Genomic DNA, 18653 nt, shown 5'->3' with positions numbered 1-18653 from the left:
CTCTAGGATTAGCTCTTCCGGTGAGCCTTGGGACTCCTGCTCGCGCCACTGCTGAGGGCTGGGAACATTTTCACTGCATTTCCAGTAGGGGCCATACTAGCCCTGTCCCATCTCAAGTTGCCACACACTCAGGTGACAATTGTGGGCATGGGGCAGTGAATTAATTCTCTTAACTTCTAGACACCTCTACTCTCGGGCAAATACTTTCATCCAAGTAACTTAGCCTGTGGCTTGGGTCCTTCCCTTTGCTTTACCTCATTGGGCCCTGGAATTTTGCTCCTTCTACAGTATGCCTACAGAATGCTTTTCATGTCTTCTCTCACCGACCTCCTCCACTGCCCGTGCCTTCTTCCATGGTCGCAGTGGGCAGGCAGGCTCTCTGTAGACACCTGCTGCTTTCTCCCCCCTGGGCTGGGCACTGTGGGGAAGAAGGAAGGCCTGGTTCCTACCCTGAAAGAGATGAAAACTCCAGAGAGAGCAACAGTGCTGAACTGTGGGTGTGCTCCGCTTGGGCTCCTCTCTTCAGCTGCCCACGGGGCCCACCTAGCAGAGCTAGACCAGAAACCTGGATGGGTCTTGCCAGAATGTGAAGACAAAACTGCAAACTCCCCAGTCACAGCCGCGTGGTTGCTGAGGGTGGGGAGAAAGGAGTGAGTCCCGAGAGACATGGGAGCACCCAGACGTAGAGCCCAGCGCCATGGGCGGCCCCAGCACTGCCGCTGAGGGTGGCGGGGAAGCAGCTGCTGCCCGCATACCGGGGGCGGCCTTGTTAGCATTGCCATCTGTGTCTCGGTTCAATGTCAGACAGCCCGTTCCTCGCTACTTTCCACTGGTAGGAAAGGCCGAATCCGAGAGTCCTCTCCGTCCCTAGCACCCAGCTACTTACACTGGGAAGAATGTTGGTGTTTTCTTCTCAGCGGCATTTGGAAGTCCTCATCAAGGAATGGGGGAAGCCTGGGTGACCTTGGGCAGGTTCCTTTCCCATTCATGGTTCAGTGTCTTCTCCAATAGCACGGGCGAGGGAAACCAGGCAAGGTGGAAACGTCTGCTCCCCCCGTGTTAGGTGCTGGGTGCCGTGCTGCTGTAGGGAGCACTCCGGCTGTCTTCCCATTCACTCCTCTAGACAAGAATGGCCACGCTTCCCTGGTGGCTTCTATGTTTCAGACTCTAGGCTAGCCACAGAAACGACCTTTCATCATCACAACACCAGGGAGATGTTACTCTCTCTGGCTCACAGTGGAGGAAAGATGGAAGATTTGAAGTCAGATCATAACTAAAAAATATAGGATCAAAATGAGATATTGAGAAAGTGCTGGCACCCCAGCCTCTATAAAACAGTGGAATTAGCTGAGTTTCTTCACTCTGGTATCAGAATAGTTCTTTCCTTAAGGGTCTGTCCCATGGACAGTAGTAATGGCATCTTCAGGGGCAACCCTACTTACGTTGTCCTTGATATTCAGACCAAACCTCCTTGCAGGGGTTTACTGGACAGAGGCTATTGCTCTGGGAAGGAGGGGCGGTACTCTGAACCTGAGTGGTGGCTTCCAGTCCTGGCCGGATGTGCCCACACGCATGCCTGTGGGTCTTCAGGCTCCTTGGGTTGGATCTCCCACACCTGTGGGTCCCGGCTGTGACCCTCCATCTGGGATTTAACATACACCTAGTGGTTCCAAACCAACTCTGCCCCCAACTGCAGAAGTTTATTTCTACCCCAGGTCAAGATAATGGGGCCCTTTAATGACCCATCAGCCAACGGAGTGCTCGCAAGCTTCTATTCTCCATGGATAAGCATATTGTGCAAGGGCCTCCAATACTAGTTATTTTAGTCATTGTTGGAAAAATGAAAATAAGGTTGTGCATGTGTATATAAATGATAAAAGTTGTTCATGAGAAAGATTTGTGAAATTGGGATCCACACAGAATGAAAGGAAAGTAACTTTTATAAACTTGCCTCATGAAATGTAGAAAAAACAGGTGTAAGAGGCACAATATCTGTAAAGGAGTTTACGTTGTGTGCCACGGATTCACATCATCCCCAAATGGGTGCTGAGGTTAAGAAGCCTGAGCGGCAGCCTCACAAGAAGTGCGGTGAGGCCCGGGAGCATGAAGTAACGGGACTCTGCTCACACAGCCCAAGAACGCTGACAGCAGGCTGAGAGAGAGAGAGATCTAGGGGGAGTTTCTCAAGATCCCATCAGTCTGACCTGGTCAGACGGTATTTCATTGACTCCTACCCGCTATACAGAATGAGAGGGGGATCCCCAGAAGAGGAAGGGGGCTCTCACGATCAGGGCCTGTTCTGCCTTCCTATTTCCCTACTCACAATGTGCCCAGGGCCCACATGTTTCCACCTCGGCTCCTACCATGAGATTTCAAGGCTCTTCCAGGCCCTCCCCACCCTCCTTTCCAACCTGCCGTCCCACTCACTTGTCCACAGTAACCCCTTATTCATATTCCTTCACCACCACCACCACCTTCATGCACACACGCTCCCCTGTCAAAACCATCCCATCGTCCACAGCATGTGCCCTGCTCACCTGGCTCTGTTAGAGTGCCATCCACCCTCCCTCTCTGCCCAGTCACTTTTTTAGACCAAGCTCTGATCTCACCTGCTCTGTGAAGCCCTCCCTGACCATGCAGCCAAATGCCCTTTCTCTCTCTGAACTTCCGAACCACCTGCTCACTGGACACTTGGCCCCGGACAAGTCGTGTCTGTTGCCTTTTCCTTTACCCAGCAGTGTCTGATTCCCTTCTACGTGCCATGGCGGGGAGGCTCGGCCCTCGTGGTCCCTTCAGCCCCTCCCTCAGCCACACCGCCCATACTGCATGTCTTAACCTGATTCTGGTGCCTTGGACAGAGTCTGATTCCTCTTTGTTACCTCCAACCACCATACTTCGGCCCTGGGACAAGAGCCAAGCTGAGCCCCAGTTAATGTTTGTTGAATGACTTGCATGGGTTTTTGTGACTCCTGAGAGGTAAATGAAAGCCAGCCAGAGCAATGGGAAAAATTACCGTGTTTAGGACACACTTGTTAGTTTCTGGCCAGTGGTCAAATCCGATTCTAGGTAGACCATTTCTCTCTGTCTCTCTCTCTCTCTCTTTCTCTCTCCCTCTCCCTTCCCCCCACGTCTCCCTCTCCCTTCCCCCACTTCTCCCTCTCTCTGTCTCCCCCTCTCTCTGTCTCTCTCATCCCCACTCTTTCCCTTCTCCGTGTCTCCCACTCCCTCTCCTCTCTCTCCCTCTCTCCCTCTCCCTCTCCCAAGGCTGCTAGAAGGCCCCAGCAGAGGCAGAGCTATAATGGGAGCTTGGGGCTGAGAAGCTCCTCTGCACGTTTTTCAGTTGCCCAGTCTACTTTGAAATTTTTAACCAAAGCACACGGATCCCTGTCAACAAGGAGGAAGTGCCAGTGTGACTTCATCGGTGAACCTTTAGAATCCTCTTTCCGGGTATTGCCCCAAGATGGAGGCAGGAGTTCCTGTGGAAAAGGAACAAGCTTGATCAAGAGGGTGGGGAAGGGCGGTTGGACCCCCAGGCGAGGGCCCTCCTCCAGAGACATTAACATAGGTAAATGGTTAACAGGAGGGAGTACTTCTCTCTGTTCTTCCTCCTCTGCCAAAGAATTCAGCTTTAACCGTTGACCTTTCTGTGAGGTGTGAGATCTGAACAAAGTTGAACACAGTCATGGATGGTTAAATACCCATCTTCCCCTCTGCGCCTGCCTCTGCTTCCTCAGAAATGGTCTGCAGAGGACGGACCAGCCCCTAGATTTGATGGCTGGTAATAGAGGAGAGACACACACACAGGAAATGCAAGTTAGAGATGACCCTATGACCCTTCAGGAATCCAGATCCTCACTATACCAAAAAGGCCAAGCCGTGCCAGTGTGACTGAACGTAACAGGAGGAGGCATTTCCAAGTACCTGTACCAGAATCAGGCGCCTAACCGCTGATGTCTGGTGATTTCTTCCTGCCCGCTTCTCTTTGAACCCCACCCCTGCCCCCAGGCACCTGCAGGCCCACGGCATAAGCATAAATTTTTTAATTTGCTGGCAGAATCCCCCAGCACCAGGCTTCACAGACCTCCCCCAACTCCCCCCACGTATTATTCAGTGCAGCTTGAGAGCTGGCTATCCCACCCCTCCGTGTGCTTAATTAAGTTTGGGGAAGATCAACATCAGTCGCTTCATTTGTGTCGGGTGACTTTTTCCACTCTGTGCCCTTTCTGTGCTCATTCTGCTGGCATGTTCCCATCACCTCTGGGCTCCAGTTGGCCAGGACCAGCACGCCGTCTCGGCTTTGATGGGTGCGATAGTGCTGGCCTTAGAGGCGGGTGGGGGGGAGTGTGGACTAAGCCCAGCAGGGTCCTGTTTCCATCTGGGCCCGGCTGGGTCCTCGGAAGGCTTGGAGATGCTTTGGTTTCACGCTGTGTTCCTCCCCAAGCCACGGAGAGCTGAATATGAGCGTAGGGTTCCTGCCTCTGAGCACGTCTCCATGATCCATGGACTAGGCACTCAGTAGGCAGCACGGGGCGGGAGGAACGGAGGGAAGGAGGACAGCAGTCGAGGCTAGTGGGCGTCACGTGAAAGCCGGGAGGTGTTGCACTGTGGAACAGACCGGGAACACCCCCCCCCCCCCCCCCGCCGAGCTCTCCGTGGCCCAGCCGCATCTTGGTACCTACTTGCTTTGGTTTCAGCGCTTGCTGCTCTGTTAAAGGTCCATGTTGTGATCCTCTTTAAAGAAATATTCTATTTTCAATACAGACACAGCCCTTGACGTAGCAGTAAAAAACACCACCCCTGAGAGACACGTGGCTGTGAAGTATGTTGGTATGTAACCTCCCGTCTTTGCCTACGTGCAAGGCTTCGTCCCGCTGCTCTGTTTGTCCCTCAAGAAGTTGCTCCCTTACCCTCCCGGTGCTCAGGCTCTCGGGAGGCACTGAAATGAGGGCAAGAGGTCAGCACAGAGAGGAGGTACCTTCTGGCAACGGGCTGGTTTGGGGTGGGTCATAGTTGCTGTTCTTCACCCAACAAGAGTTTCTTTGAGAACCTCGCTCCCTGCCCCCCACTTTTAAGATGGAAGTCAAATTTTCGGATTCTGCTGTGCAGAGCAGAGAGGTCACTAGGCTCTAATGCATTTACCATTGACTGCCCCTCTTGTAGTGCGTCTATTAGTGAGTAATCTGATTTGTACCTATTCATTTGCAGTCCCTGCAGGAGCCTGGAGCTGGCCCCTAGTATAATTGGTGCTGTCTCTATTTTTACATCATTAGATTAGCCCCGACTCCTGGCCACTTGTTGTCTGCGCTTGTCTGTCCATTTATACAACCTAATGTAACACAAAATTCATTACTGATCACATTACTTTCAACTCTGAAGCCAGCCTTGTGATAAACATTTGGTTAACCCCTTCCTGCCCACGGGAGGGCTGGCAGAACAAACGCACTTCCCCTCGCCAGGCGAATCAATATCTTAATACACCAAAGTGGAATTGCATTTCTAGATTTGTTATTCCTCCTGGACGAGCAAATGGAAAGGCTCATCTGAGCTGGCTGAATTGAATAATGACTAGAACCCCGGCTCCAGCAGCCAGTCTGTGACCAGAGCACAAAGCAGAGGCGGCATCCGCTCCGCGTTTCCCCAGACAGGCGGCACCATAGCCGCTAATCGAGACTTGTGCTGCTCTCCCCGCCGGGGAGCATGGGCTCCGGAGCACAGGCTGCGACCCCAGCGGGGGCAACGGGAACCTCGGCCCCACCGCCATTCTCTTTGCTAGGCTTGGCCTTGGGCACATGGGCTAAGAACCGGCTTAGGTTTCCTTAAAGCCTTCTTCACGGATAGGAAGGCACCAGACACGTGGCCTTGGCACCGAGGCCACCAAGAAGCTAATTAAATTCGCTACTAAACAAAAGTTTACCATTTGAAAAAGATACACAGAATGATTCCTATTTAGAGCCAGGTCAGCAATGTTGGGATTGTTTGGTTCACACCAACTTGTGTGTGTGTGTGTGTGTGTGTGTGCGCGCGCGCGCGCACGCGTACACATGTACCTGCATGCACGTACCTGTCCCCAGGGTGAGCGTCGAGCATTCTTTGGCGTGGATACACCACGTGTACCTGAAAGTGGTCCTAGTTCTCTGATAGGGATGTTGGTGAACATCATCAGGAGGGCGCTAGCACAAGAGTTGGCCGAGGGTCTTAAAGGGACTTCCCCATAGCTCTATTTGATCTGGAAGATTCTCCCCCACTGCACCAGGCTATCCCCTTCCCAGCCCCTGTTTGTCTCTGGGAAGCATCCACACTCACTGTAAGTCATTAACTTGCAGGACAGCTTGTTTCAAAAGGAAAAATACCCTGACTTATTAAGAAACTCTTGTAAAGCCTGTACCACAAAGATTAGAAAAATAGGCACAGAGGAAGTAGAATGGAACCATTACCATGAAAGTCATAAATCCCTAAGATTTTTTTTAAAAAAGGCCATAAACAGAAGATACTCGGTCGGGAAGGGATGCTAGAAAAAGCTGCCCATCTGGGGGATATTCTGCTTGAATTCAGGGCAGTCCTGGACAGGCAGCTGAGGAGAGGCAGGAAAGCCTCCGGTTAGGGGGTGTCCTTTCTGTTGAGGAGGCCGCCCTCCATCTCCGAGGGCGTTAGCCTGTTAGCCTGTTCAGAGCCTTGTAAGGCCAGAAACGACCAGCAATCCTGTGAGACGTGGAGGTCCCAGGGATTCTTCGAGAGGGCTCAGTGCTGCTCTTGGCCTTCTCCAACACTCCCTCTGCCTCCCTCCTTTGTGTGTGGAGGCGGGCCGGGGCCACGGTGCCACCTTGCAGGAGTCCCTAGGCTGCAGGGTGAGAGGTGCAGGCGGGATTGCCTTACCCGGCCCTGACCGTGGGAAGCTCCCTTTCCCACAGAGGGACCAGAGGGCCAGGCCAGAGACTCTGGAGACTCTCGAGGGCTTCCCATTGTGACACGGACCTACGGAGAGAGGATCCTTGCATCTAGTCAGTGAGAGGACACTGGTGTGTCACGGCACAGCCTGGGTACGACAGCTGCCTTCTCATGGCGGCTGGCCTCCCTGCCCCCCCCCCCCCAACCCACAGTACACTGACTTGCTCAGTTGCCAGCCTGCTGCTTTGGCCTCAGCTGTTAATCCTCTCAGGTGGGTAAGTGGGACAGTGGGGGAAAGGGGCTCCGTGTAGCCCACACTGGCCTCAGCCCCATCAGCTTGAGAAATCAGATCAGAGCACAGGCCTCTGCTTTCTAGAATGGGACAGACCAGGGCAGGGAGAAGAAGGAGTCAGCCGGCCGGTGGAGTGAGAGACTGATTTCTTAACCTTGATGGAAAGGGGGGAAAGCCACATCTTACCAAACTCTTCCGCTGCATCATAGAGAATTTAATTATGTTTGGACATTTGAATGAGAACCAGATGTGGCTCTGGCCCGTCAGGCCAGCAAGGTTCAAGGAGCTGCATCTCTCCTGTGGTCTGCGGACCCCTGTGCTGTCTCTCAGCCCTGGAGGGCAGCTCGGGAGGACCCTGCCTGGGAGCTTGGTGGGGTCTCCTGAGCCTCAAGGCTGGGCTGGAGGAGCTAGGCGGGTCCAGGCTAGCTGCCAAGCACCATTTCCACGGGAGACTTTCAAAGACCCATGTCCTCCTCGTAGCCACGCTGATGTTTGCAGGGCCTTCATTAGCAGCCACGTCCTCCCCATGCGCAGACGCACACGCACAGAGCTCATGCCACAGCACCTGGCTGGCCATCCTCTACCAAAGACACATCCCCAAACCGCGCAGCCCCCGCATCTGTCTCGGATGGCGTCTGCCGAGACTCGGCCCCCAGCGTCGTGCTGTGACCCAGAGCTAGAAAGGCCCTGTCAGGCCCTCCTGCCTGAGGAGCGCTCCCCTGGGGGCCTCAGCCTGCTGCAACACCAGAGGGGGCAACGCCGATCTCCTCACCGGGACATTCCGCGTGTTTGGCACGTGTTCTGCTTCTGAAAGCCCCATCACATCCTTTTCTCTTTCGAGGCTCACGCAGCCAGGAGGTTGCCAGAGCCCCCCGCCCCCCTCCTGACAGACGCCGAAGCGGAGGAGAGGCAGAGTGACCTGTGCAGGTCATTCAGCACGTCTGTCTGTGGCAGACCCCTCAGCGTCCCGCGACAGGACCCTTCCTTGCTGCCATCCGCTGGGAGTTTCAGCGCAGGGCTGTTCCCGAAGCGTGGCTTCAGCCAGATTTGTCAAATACCTCAAAACCAGGGAAACAGGAGCCAGGTCCGCTCAGCCTTTGCTGTCCCCATGTCTAATAGGTTGTGACAGGTGAAGATGTAAAGTGAGAGCAGTACAGTGGTACTGAGGGTCACTGCACACAGGGTACTGGTCGAGGTGGTCTGGTGGGGGGTCCTGCTCTCTTCTGTTTTGAAGCCAACACTTGGCTTAGGTAATATGGATTTCCTGGGAGTGGAGTGTGGCAGCATTTCTGGTTCAAGTCTTTCCCTACCTGGGATTGGTGCCTTAATATGGTTGTTATATGGGGCGACCTGGGGAAAAGCTCTCGCCCCCAACCAGGCCAGCATACCCTCCAGCTAATACCCCCACCTCCACCATTGCTCATCAGCTGTTCAAAGGCTGTGAAGGAATCTGGGGCTGGGCCATGAGCTGCTTGCTCTGTTCAAACTCAGATGCTCCGCCCCCCACTCCCCCAACACACACACCCAGGCAGCTCCAGTGGAGAGGGCGTGCAGGATGTAGTGAGAGTCTGGTCTTCTGAACATGGGCCCTCCCTCCTGAGTCGTCCTCATCCCTCAGGCCTTCTTCCCCGTCTCTTTCTACGTTTATTCTCCCTTCCCCAACATTCCAGCATGCTCAGCTCTGGCCACACCCCTGTCCCTACTGGCCCCACCAGGAATTTGGGGATCTACCTACCTCTGCGCCTCTGTCTCATGACATTAATGCCACACTGCCCTGCTGTTGTGAATAGGGTTCCTCTTCGGCTACTGGAGGGAAGGGGTGGTGGGGAAGAGAGATAATGTGCCTTTTCCCTGGTTTTCCTGGGTGGAATCTGTCTGCTTGCCAGTCTCCTCAACCGTCATCCTTTCTACAACTTTCCACAACTGGTCACAACTTTCATCTTCCAGGAGCCAGTGGATGCCTGAGAGGACTTGAGGTCTTCTCTAGGCCTCGGGTTTCCCCCTAAACCTTCAGGTTATTAGGCCTGTGCATGGCCCCAGTGGCCAAGGGAAGCAATTCCTGGTCTCCTGAGCCAAGAGCACTGGATATTTCCCCGCATTGTTTGGAGATGAGGGAAGGGTGGGGGGCAGGGCAGACCATGTGGTCCTGGCCTCATTCTGTGACATTCTGGGCCTTGGTACCTGCGGGGGTCAGGAATGAGAGCTGGTCAAGGGGGAGAGAACGCACAGTTGTGGGAGTCCTGTGGGTGAAGAGGGACTCCGGGCAGGAAGGAGGGTGCGTGCCTGTCCACAGGCTGTGTGCGGTCAGGTCACCAGTGGGCCAGGGCTCTGCACTCAGCCGTGGGTGCGAGGTCTGGAGATAAGCAGGCCAGAATTAGTACTGTTTCTCCTCTATGCCCAGATTCCATCAGCCCAAACCAGAATTCCTATTATGTGGATGTGAAGGAGCCATTTCATCCTTGGCCCCTCAGCTCCAAGAAGCTGCCCTCCTTCCTTCCACAAGCATGCCTGGGAAAGGAACAAAAGCCCTGCTGGAAGGGGAGGGCGATCCTTCTGCCTCCCCCTGTCCATCCTCCCAAGACCTCCATGCTGGTCTGTTAGCATCTCTGCCAGCCCTGCAGCCTGTGGGGTCTCCTGAGCAGGAGAGAGCCCGACAGTGCAGGGAGGGGTGGGAGCGGGCCAGGAGGAAGAAAGGTGTCAGGGAGGCAGGCGGCCTCCAAGGTGGGCATTTCTGAGTGTGAAGAAAAGCAAGGCCTCCCCCTAGGCCACCTCCTTTACCTGCTGCCCTTGTGTCCTCCTAAAAATTGCCAGTGTTGAGGCTGGCTCCAACCCAGAGTGTGGTCTCTGACCGGGCTGTCGGGTTTCTGGGAACACTTTTAGTCACCTCCATCTGTGTCTCTGCCTCACTCTAGAGTGAGCAGTGGTTTCCAGGCCTAGGACTGGTGTAAGGCAAGCAGCCTCCTGGTGGGCATCTGGGCCGTCTCTCGGGATCCCAGCATTAGGAGGTTGACGGTCCTGCTCAGCCCCACAGGACGCGTTCAAGCCCCCACCTGCTTCACCCTTCTCTCTCAGCCCCAGTTTGCTTGGTTGGTCCCAGGCGGCAGGACCCATTAGGGCCCTGGCTGACCAAGTGGACTGCTTGGGGCAGACCCGAGTTGGATCCATCTGCTGAACTTGGCAGCAGTCCCATGATCCCCTGGTCTCCTCTCCGTGTATCCCACCCAGAGAAGTTCGGAAAATCTCTCACCTCCTAGTCAGAGGCCACCCCCACCCCCGCCCACCCACCCCAACCTCCCTCCCCAGCCGAAAAGGGGATGGGAACTATTTCTGTTTGCAAACGTCCGCTGAGCCAGGCAGTGGGCAGGATGGGGCAGTTTGGCTGGCTGCTCTGTGTTCTGGGGCCACCCACTCCCCTGGGGTACCGCTGAGCGCAACCCAGGCAAGGGGCTTCACCACAGGCCCTGCTGATGGGGAAGGCAGATGCAGGAGGGAAAAATCAATGCATGTCAACAGGGTTGGAAATTTATTTTCCATCTTGGAAAAGGGTATTTACAAAGAGGCAAGGAGGGAAATAAAAAGCTGTAAACACGTATCTGCCATCTTCCTCAGCGGGCCATTTCTTGATTAAAAAGAGAGAACCCTTCCCAAGCTCCCGTGGCAGGCGAGCTGATAGGGGCCTGTTTGGCAAAGGCACCTGCTGGAGAGGGAAGCCGGAGAGGGACCCGGAGGACCCTGTGGGTGGTCACAATCACTAACACAACTGCAACAACAGTAGCAGCTCCCGTTTGCTGGCTGGAAGTTCTGAGCACTTTGTGATGCGCTCCACATGCATTACATTATTTAATTTAATTCCTACAACCACACTAGGAAGCAAACATTGTTATCCTCGTGCCCAGGAACCTGAGGCACAGGAGATGTTGACTAACTTGCCCGGAGTCTTCCACGTGGCAGCAGGCTGGAGCCTGTGCTCTCACTCTGGGCAGACACTGCTCCTCTCCTCTTCTCAGGCCCTTGAGGCGTTGGGATGGGGGGGCGGGGTGGCGATGGGGGCGGGGAGCATTCTTCCTTCCCACTGCCAGAAGAGGGCTGTGGGTGCAGGGTTCAGACTCTGCCCTGGGGTCTAATCCTGCTCCCCCCAGCCGCTTGGGTGGCTAGTTTAGGGCTGGGGTGTGTGGCTGCAGCCAGGGCCCCATAAAGGTGCTCTGCTAATTCCTTTAACGAGCAGCACCGTGAGGCTCTAAGTGCACAGAACAGGGCTGACCGCTGAGCACGCAGAGGGGCCGCCGGTAGATGCCGCTGCTTTGGCGGTGGAGGAAGTGCCAGGGCTGCCTGGAGGCTGAACCACCGTCCCAGGCACCCTCTTCCCAATCACACTCACAGCACTGCCTTCACTGATGCCGCTGGATCCCAGAAACAGGCCTCCCTCTGAGTCCTGAGCCTTGGGCTCTCCACAATGGCCTCCCCACCCCCCAGAAGCCAAAGGGGCTTCCCTCGGGGTCTCTGATTAGCCGGCTGCCCCACTGCCATCTGGCCTGGAAGAGGCCTGGAGACGCTCAAGCCCAAAGTAGGACTTCACTCGACCTCCTACTGGGGTCCCCTGCCCACCTGGGCTTCCCCCGCTCTCTCCAAGGCTCACCTAGTACCTGTGTCCCCAGCGTTTCCTAGGGAATGGGGGGAGCCAAGACCATGGCACTTAGTAAAGTGACTCATGAGTGAAAAGAGGCTTCCATCCAGTCTGTCCCTAGAAGTCTCTGTCTTGCCAGTGTGGGGCAGCCTCAAGGGAGGGAAGGGGCTGTATCCAGGGGAGAGGACAACCCCAGGGAAAACCTCAAGGATGAAGCAGGCTTGGGGACCAGCACTCCAGGGGCAAAGGCCACAGAGGGGGTGTCCTCGTGCCCGGCGCCCAGATGCCATCTCTGTCTCGTCCTCTCCCCCCCTACCTCCGGTGCATCCCTGCCCATAGCTCCCAGGAGCCAGTCTCCACTGCCCCTGCCTTTGCAGAGGGGCTGCAGTATCCAGCTGTGGGGTGAGGGAGTGAACTCCCGCAGGGAGACCCCCTCATTTTGCACGGCCCAGCCCGGGTGGGGCCGCATTGCAGCCAGCCATGCTCCCGCCTCCTGGCATAGACTTAACCGTGACTTTTCCCTTCGCCTACAAGCCGGAGCTGCTTCTCCCTAACAAGGGCAGCCACCTCCCTGCCCCCTCTGACACCTTTAAATATTGCCAGACTCCATGGGGAGTGGGGCCAACCTGAGGATTGAGCATTCTCTTTCCTTCACTCATGAGAGCCTCGGCGCCTTCCTTGTAGTTGTCCCCCCACCCGTGGCTTGCCCACCCCGGCCATGGCATCGCGGGGCATCTGTGGGGGGCAGGCCCCTTTCCCAATGAGAAGCAGTCGGGAATGGGTGGACACAGCCAGCAGGGAGCACTGGGGGCCAGTCAGCGATGACTGGAGTGGCCAACGTCTCCATCCCGGGGCCTGCACCCGCCCCAGTTCCCTCTCCGAGGGACTGCATACCCAGTGCTGGTGGCCTCCTACTCTTCCTCAGTTTTGCTATCTGCAAGAGGGGGAGACGAGCACCCGACTCCCAGGTGCAGAATCACTGGAGGATGTGAGGCACAATAAGTTATCTTCTCTCTGAGCCCAGCCGTTGGCCGGGAACTACGCCTCATCCCCTACCGTGCTTTGAGGCCTAGGGAGCAACCTCCTTTAGCAGAATCTGCATTCTTCCAAGTAGAGAGGCTGCGGGGTGTGTTTTCCCAGCCACCCCTGCACAGAGACCCCAGCTCTCTCCCATGGCCCTGGCAGGTAGCTGCTGGACTCTCCCCACAAGCCCACCTCGGCTGTAGGAGAGCTGCCCAGACCTGGGGGCTCGGGAATGGGGGAGGAGGGCAGCAGCCCAGAAGCTGGGCCCCTGAGTCCAAAGGTCTGGAGGTGTCCCCCAAAACTTTGCAGCCTGCCACTGTCTCCTCTCCCTCTCCTAGCAGTCTGCCCGCATGGGGTGCCTGCCAGCACCCTTCTCTCCCCTTCCCGCAGCTGCCCTCCTGCTCCGAGTGCAGCTCCTGTCTCCCCACCCCCACGCCGGAGGGGCTCTCAGCTCCGTCGCAACAGTTCCATCTCTGGAACACTCTGGACGAGTTGGCCCCCACCCCCCTACACATGCATGTCACCGTCCTTGACTGCAGGATTTCGCCGCCAGCCTGCCCTCCTCCCAGCGTGACACCCCACACCTCCTTACTACCTCTCCACCTGCTTGCAGAGATCAGTGTACTTCTCAATCGTTGTCCATATCTTTTCCAAAAAGATTCCTCAATGCTTTTCTTTTCAAAAGGGAAAAAAAAAGGAAAAAAAAAACAATGCCAACAGCCCAGCGTCCGTGAGCAACCCAACAGTAACAAAGCAGGTGTTCGGGATGGAGGAAGGTAAGGCCACCCATTTCCATTTGCCGCTTGCTCCTAGGGCTGGGCGGCCGGGGTGACTCGAAGGGGGGGAACCTGTGTGCACCCCTCCTCCACTTCCTCTTCTGCACACACTCATCGTTCTGTCTCAGTGAGAAGAGAAAAGGGGGTTGACAGAAGGCATATAGAAAAGGGCCCGGGTCCAGCCAGGCCCCTGGTTCTCTTACTGATAGTCTGCACTGAAGAAGCAGCTCCCGCCTCTCCTTACCACAACATTCACTCAGGAAGTGTCTTTTGAGCACCAGCTATTTTCCAGGCCCTGTGGTCGGCACTAGGGATACGGAGATAAGGCCCAGAAGCGGCCCCCGAGGGGGGCCGTGAACAGATGGTGCAGAGTGTTAAAGGGGCTGGGGCAGGAGTGAGTACAGTGCCCAGGGGGGCCTGGCCAGCGCTGCCAGGGCCACAGGACAGGCTCACAGAGGAGTGGACACCTGTGCTAACCTTTGGAAGACGAGTAGGTGTTCTGGGGGCCCGGGGAGCCTGGGAAGGGCTTTTCAGTGGAAGGGAATGGCATAAGCATAGGCCTGGGGGCCTGAAGCAGCCTGGAGAGACCCCAAAACTGTGTAAGTTCATTACTTTGGTTCTTCAGATCCAATAAGAGGTGCCATTAGGGAGGTGGGGGTCTCAGGGGGCAGGTCATGAAAGGCCATTTTGTTGTGCTGACTTTAGACCTGATGCTGAGGACTCGAGCGATGAAGGTTTTTAAGCAGAGGAAAAGCAAGATGAGGTTTCTGTCGTAGACGGACGAGCCACTGCGGTTTGGTGTGGTGGGTTGGAGGGGGGTGCTGCTGGAGGTCGGGAGACTGGTAGGGAGTTCTTGAAATCATCGAGGTGGGAAGCACAGGCCTAAGCTGTCCGCGGCAGTGGGAGAGGAGGGAAGAGCCTGGGGGATATCGATTCTGCAGGGTGGGGCCACCTGGGCTGGGGGGCTGGGGGAGGGAAAAGCCTGCCCACTCCCATCTTACCCCAGGCCTGATTGGTGAAAGGAAAATAGGAGCCAGGCCGGTCAGGCCATACCTGGCCCCCAAGAGCAGCAAATTCCTAAGTTCCTTTGGCAACTGTCCCTGCGCTGTCACATGATGGGATGAGGTGCGTCCACTCAGACTCACGGAGTGGGGCCCCTGAGGCTGCTGAGGGGGTTGCCCTGGGCCTGTGCCGAGGGGCAGCGGGGGTGCCGCGCTTAGTCCTGGGCTCCAGTCTCCTCCACTTCCTTGGCAGCGTGGGTGTGTCGGCACTCTGCATCAAGAACTCTGGGCCTGTCCCCCAGCTCTGGAAAGGGGCCAGCCTTCCCCACTCTAGTGGCCTTTCCTGCTCCTTCATCTGGGGCTTTCTTGCTTGGGCCTGGTGTCCAGATCCTGAGGAAGCCCCTGCTTTCCTTGCTCCTGCCTGTGCGCCTCTCTCCTGCCCTCCTGGCCCTGCTGTCAGCGCCCCCTAGTGCCAGGATGGCAGTGCATGAGGGCAAGGGTCTCGGAAATCAAACGGGGCCTCCGGGATCCCCCACTTACTCCTTGGCTTGCTTGTGGGCAAAGAAGGGAACGAAGGAAGTTTTCTTGGAGTCTGACAATTCCATGTGGAAATCCCAGGGTCTGTTCTTTGCCTTCCCATCTTCTCCCTCTCTTGGGACAGGGGTCTGTACTCCCAAATCAGGGTGAGACCAGAGAACGAGCAGGGAAGACAGAGCTTATGCAGTGACCACCTGCCTTGTTTTCTGTCCGTATCTGGGTAACTCTTGACGTATCCCAGGATCTCTGGCCCAACAGGGAAGCCAGTGCCTCTTGGAGATTGGGCTCGTAATGAGGCCCACAGCCTGTGTCCACAGCCCCCGTCCACAGGCCCCTATCCGCTGGGAGGTTCCAGTGTCGAGGTTCCAGACGTGGCTGGTGCAGCCTGAGGGCCCCTCACTCCTGGGTCCAGGCGCGGGCTCTGAAGGAGGGCAGCACAGCCTCTTGCAGCCCATTCTGTGGCTGCCGCAGCTGGCCAGCTTCTGTGCGGTGGGGGTGGCCTCTAGGGAGTGGGAGTCAGTGGTTAGTTCCTGGCTGGCTGCCGATGGCCAGACCAAGAGTGAAGGCCGTGACTCTCCCTAATCAAAGCTAGCTGTGCTGCATGTGTATGGTGGCGGGGGCCTGGCAGCGGGCGCAGGCTGGAGATAAAGGTCTCAAGCCAGACCAGACAAGTGTAACATTCAAGCACACTTTGCTGTTTCAAGTGACTGCTTTGAGGTCCTGAGCTCCTGAGGGGGGACAGGCAAGACCCTCTCAGTCCCAGGAAAGCGTACTTTGGAGGAGGAGAAATCGCAGATCATCACATCTTGGCTTGGGGTAGGCTCCCAGAGTCTTCCCTGGGGATGTGTGTGCCCACATCTCAGAGCCTGCTCTGAGGGACTTGAAAGGGGATAGGAACTAACCACTCACAAAAAGCCAAGAAGTCATTCCTTCTTCCTTGTATTCAGGATGCAAGGAAGTCTATTCCCAACACACCTGCCCCAGTACCCATCTTAGGTCAAGAGATTAGGGGTTGGAGGGGGGCAGTTAAGGCGCCCACAATGGAATGAGAGCCAGTTGCTGTGTCCAAGATGGCAGCATGGCTGTGGCAGGGCCAGGGAAGGGGTGGCAGGGGGCAGGGGGAGCCTCCCCACCTGCTTCCCAGGGCAACTGCATTCTGAGGGGCCCCCAGGACATGTGGGGGCTAAAAAAGGGAAAAAGGCACTGCAGACAAGCAGGGACCTTCTCTCCGTCGGAGTAGGCCCCTCTCCAACCAGGCATTCCCTTCTGCAGGGAAACAGGACACTTTCCAGGAGGTGCCAGAGATGAGCGGCGGCCTGGCCAGCAGGCAGACTGTATGGGTCAGAATGAGTGAGCAAGTGAGTTGCTAAGCCAGGGTGGAAGCTCTGGGGAGCAAGCAGGGCCAGGGAGGAGAGGTAGGGACAGATCAGGCAGGGAAGCTGCAGTCCTTGCCGTGTTCTGGCTGCTCTCCTGCCTGACCTGTGCATCCAGGACCGGAGCCATTTCCGGAATCGGGGAGCATGCTGGCTGAGCGTGAGTATGTGTGCAGGTGTGGGCACGTGTCCCAGGTATGGCAGTGTGGTCCGGACAAATCAGCGGGGCGGCCAGACTTCTGGCCTAACGGGGTTCCCACAACGAGGGAAAGACTGTGGCCTAAACTGGACTCTGCCAGCCAAGGGAGCTTCTCCCTCCTTCGGCTGAACTCCCTGTGACCGGAGCTGCTGCTTGGCCCCTCTGGGGAGCAGGTGGGGATCCCCCCCATGGAAGGTGCCTCCAGGCAGACAGCCCGGCCCAGGGTGTGCCCCCCCCCCCCAGACCCCACTCTGACCAGGCCTGGTCCTCTCCTCTGTCTTGCAGAACTACAGCGAGAGGGAAGCATCGAGACTCTGAGTAACAGCTCCGGTTCTACCAGCGGCAGCATCCCAAGAAACTTCGATGGCTACCGATCTCCGTTGCCCACCAATGAGAGTCAGCCCCTCAGCCTCTTCCCTACCGGCTTCCCGTAGTACCAGCAGCCTGCTTCTGACTGGCCAGCCCACTCGCCTGCTGGAGGGAGGGGGAGAAGCCCCCCTCTTGGCCCTACCCTTCAGTCTCTGCTCTCTTCCACCAACCACCTTCCCCAAGCTTAGTGACAACAGCCACCCACCCTCCCTGGATGGAGAAGAGCCCCTTCTCCCAAGCACCTTGGCGCACTCTGACCTCTGTCCCCCATCCGCGGGGCTGTGGCTGAAGGACACTCTGCAGAAGCTCCGTCCCCTCCTCCGTCGGCACATGATGTTCTGCATTGGATCCGCTTTTGTATTTTCTAACCATCCCCACGGGGGGGCCTGGAAGGGGAGAGAGTGGATGGCCCGGCTGGGCATTTTGACCCTGAGCAGACAGCCCCAGCCCACTCGTGGCTATGAGATGCACTGCCCAGTTTCCCTTGGCCAACCTCCCTCTGGCGTGAGGTAAACTGAGGCCCAGAGTATTAGGGAAGGAGGAAGGAAGGAGAAGCCCCCCCCTTCCTCTTTCCTTTCCCCTTGGCTCATGGGAAGGATTTGTCTTTCTTGTCTGTAAGCCCTTTTACCCTGGTCCTGTACTGTCCAGTGAAGGAAACCGTGGCCACTAAGGCCCTGTCCAAAAGTGCACGTCTTGTCCAATAAATCACGCTACAGTTGGTGTCCATCCCTGCGTTGCTGGGGTCAGGGTCCTCTCCAAGCACCGAGCAGAGTCCTGTGGACCTGACCATGTGTCCCCGTTCCCAGCACCCCCTGCCTTGATACGAGCCACTGGTTGGAGGGTCAGTGAGGGGGTAGGAAGGAGAAGGAGAATGTTTGCTCTGCAATTTGGGTAGGGCCTGATTTAAATTCATTCTCCAAACTTGTTGCCGGGTACCAGAGCCAGTGAGTTCTAGAGACCCCACAGAGGCCAGGAGCCCCCCCACGCCCACCCCGGCTGCAGTAGTCAGGGCCAGTGAGGGCCTTGATATGTGCCAGGAGAGGGGTAGATTGTTGCTGGGGGAAGGAGAGCCTCATGAAGATGCTACCCTTATCTTTGGGGCAGGCCCCTTGTAATTGCTTCTCTTTTCAAACTCAGAAGGTGGAAGGATGGTGAGGTGCAGGTAGGTCCCATGAATCCTGGCTGGAACCCCGGATGACAGGCTCCTGATTTTGTTCCCCCATTCCTTCCCAATTCTGGACCTGAAGTGAAAGGAAGGAGACAGGAACAGGAGGAGCAAAAAGGGGTGCTGAGCAGGAAGGAGACTAATGCCAGCCCCAGTTCCCCCTCTTCCCTGAGAACCGGGAGAGGCCTGGGAGGATTGAAGGAAACCCACGGAGCCAGGTGTGGTTTGGGGGTAAAGTTTAATGCAACAATCTTGGAAGACTTGAGTTCACAAGCAGGGATTCCCGTGCAGCCGTCCAGCTGGAGCCGGAGTAGCTCCTGGGGCCTGTGCCCCCTTCACGTGCACCCCATGACACCTGAGAAGAGATATCGTCTTCAGTTCCCGCCACCCGGTCAGCTGCGCATATTGG

The 18653-nt window shown here is 56.5% G+C and overlaps 1 protein-coding gene across 17 annotated transcripts in view; it reads left to right on the top strand.

Annotated features, from left to right (window-relative positions):
• BCAS3 (BCAS3 microtubule associated cell migration factor) overlaps positions 1-17805 on the top strand; it is a 579161-nt gene extending 561356 nt beyond the window's left edge. For 4 of the 17 annotated variants that reach the window (XM_087854572.1, XM_087854574.1, XM_087854583.1 and 1 more), the window contains one exon: positions 16996-17805. In XM_087854572.1, the coding sequence (XP_087710698.1) occupies positions 16996-17144 (149 nt within the window). In that variant the 3' untranslated portion in view covers positions 17145-17805. Of the gene's footprint in view, positions 1-6; positions 133-4761; positions 4828-13509; positions 13601-16410; positions 16497-16995 lie in introns of all 17 variants that reach the window. The other 13 variants (XM_087854571.1, XM_087854569.1, XM_087854579.1 and 10 more) reach the window with 8 other exon arrangements.
• The last annotated feature ends 848 nt before the right edge of the window (positions 17806-18653 follow it).

Source organism: Ursus americanus, chromosome 23 (assembly GCF_024610735.1).
Source record: "Ursus americanus isolate L20-20 chromosome 23, mUrsAme1.1.p, whole genome shotgun sequence".
Lineage (NCBI taxonomy): Eukaryota > Metazoa > Chordata > Mammalia > Carnivora > Ursidae > Ursus > Ursus americanus.
Note: the sequence above shows the minus strand (reverse complement) of the source record. Positions and strands in the feature narration are given on the sequence as shown.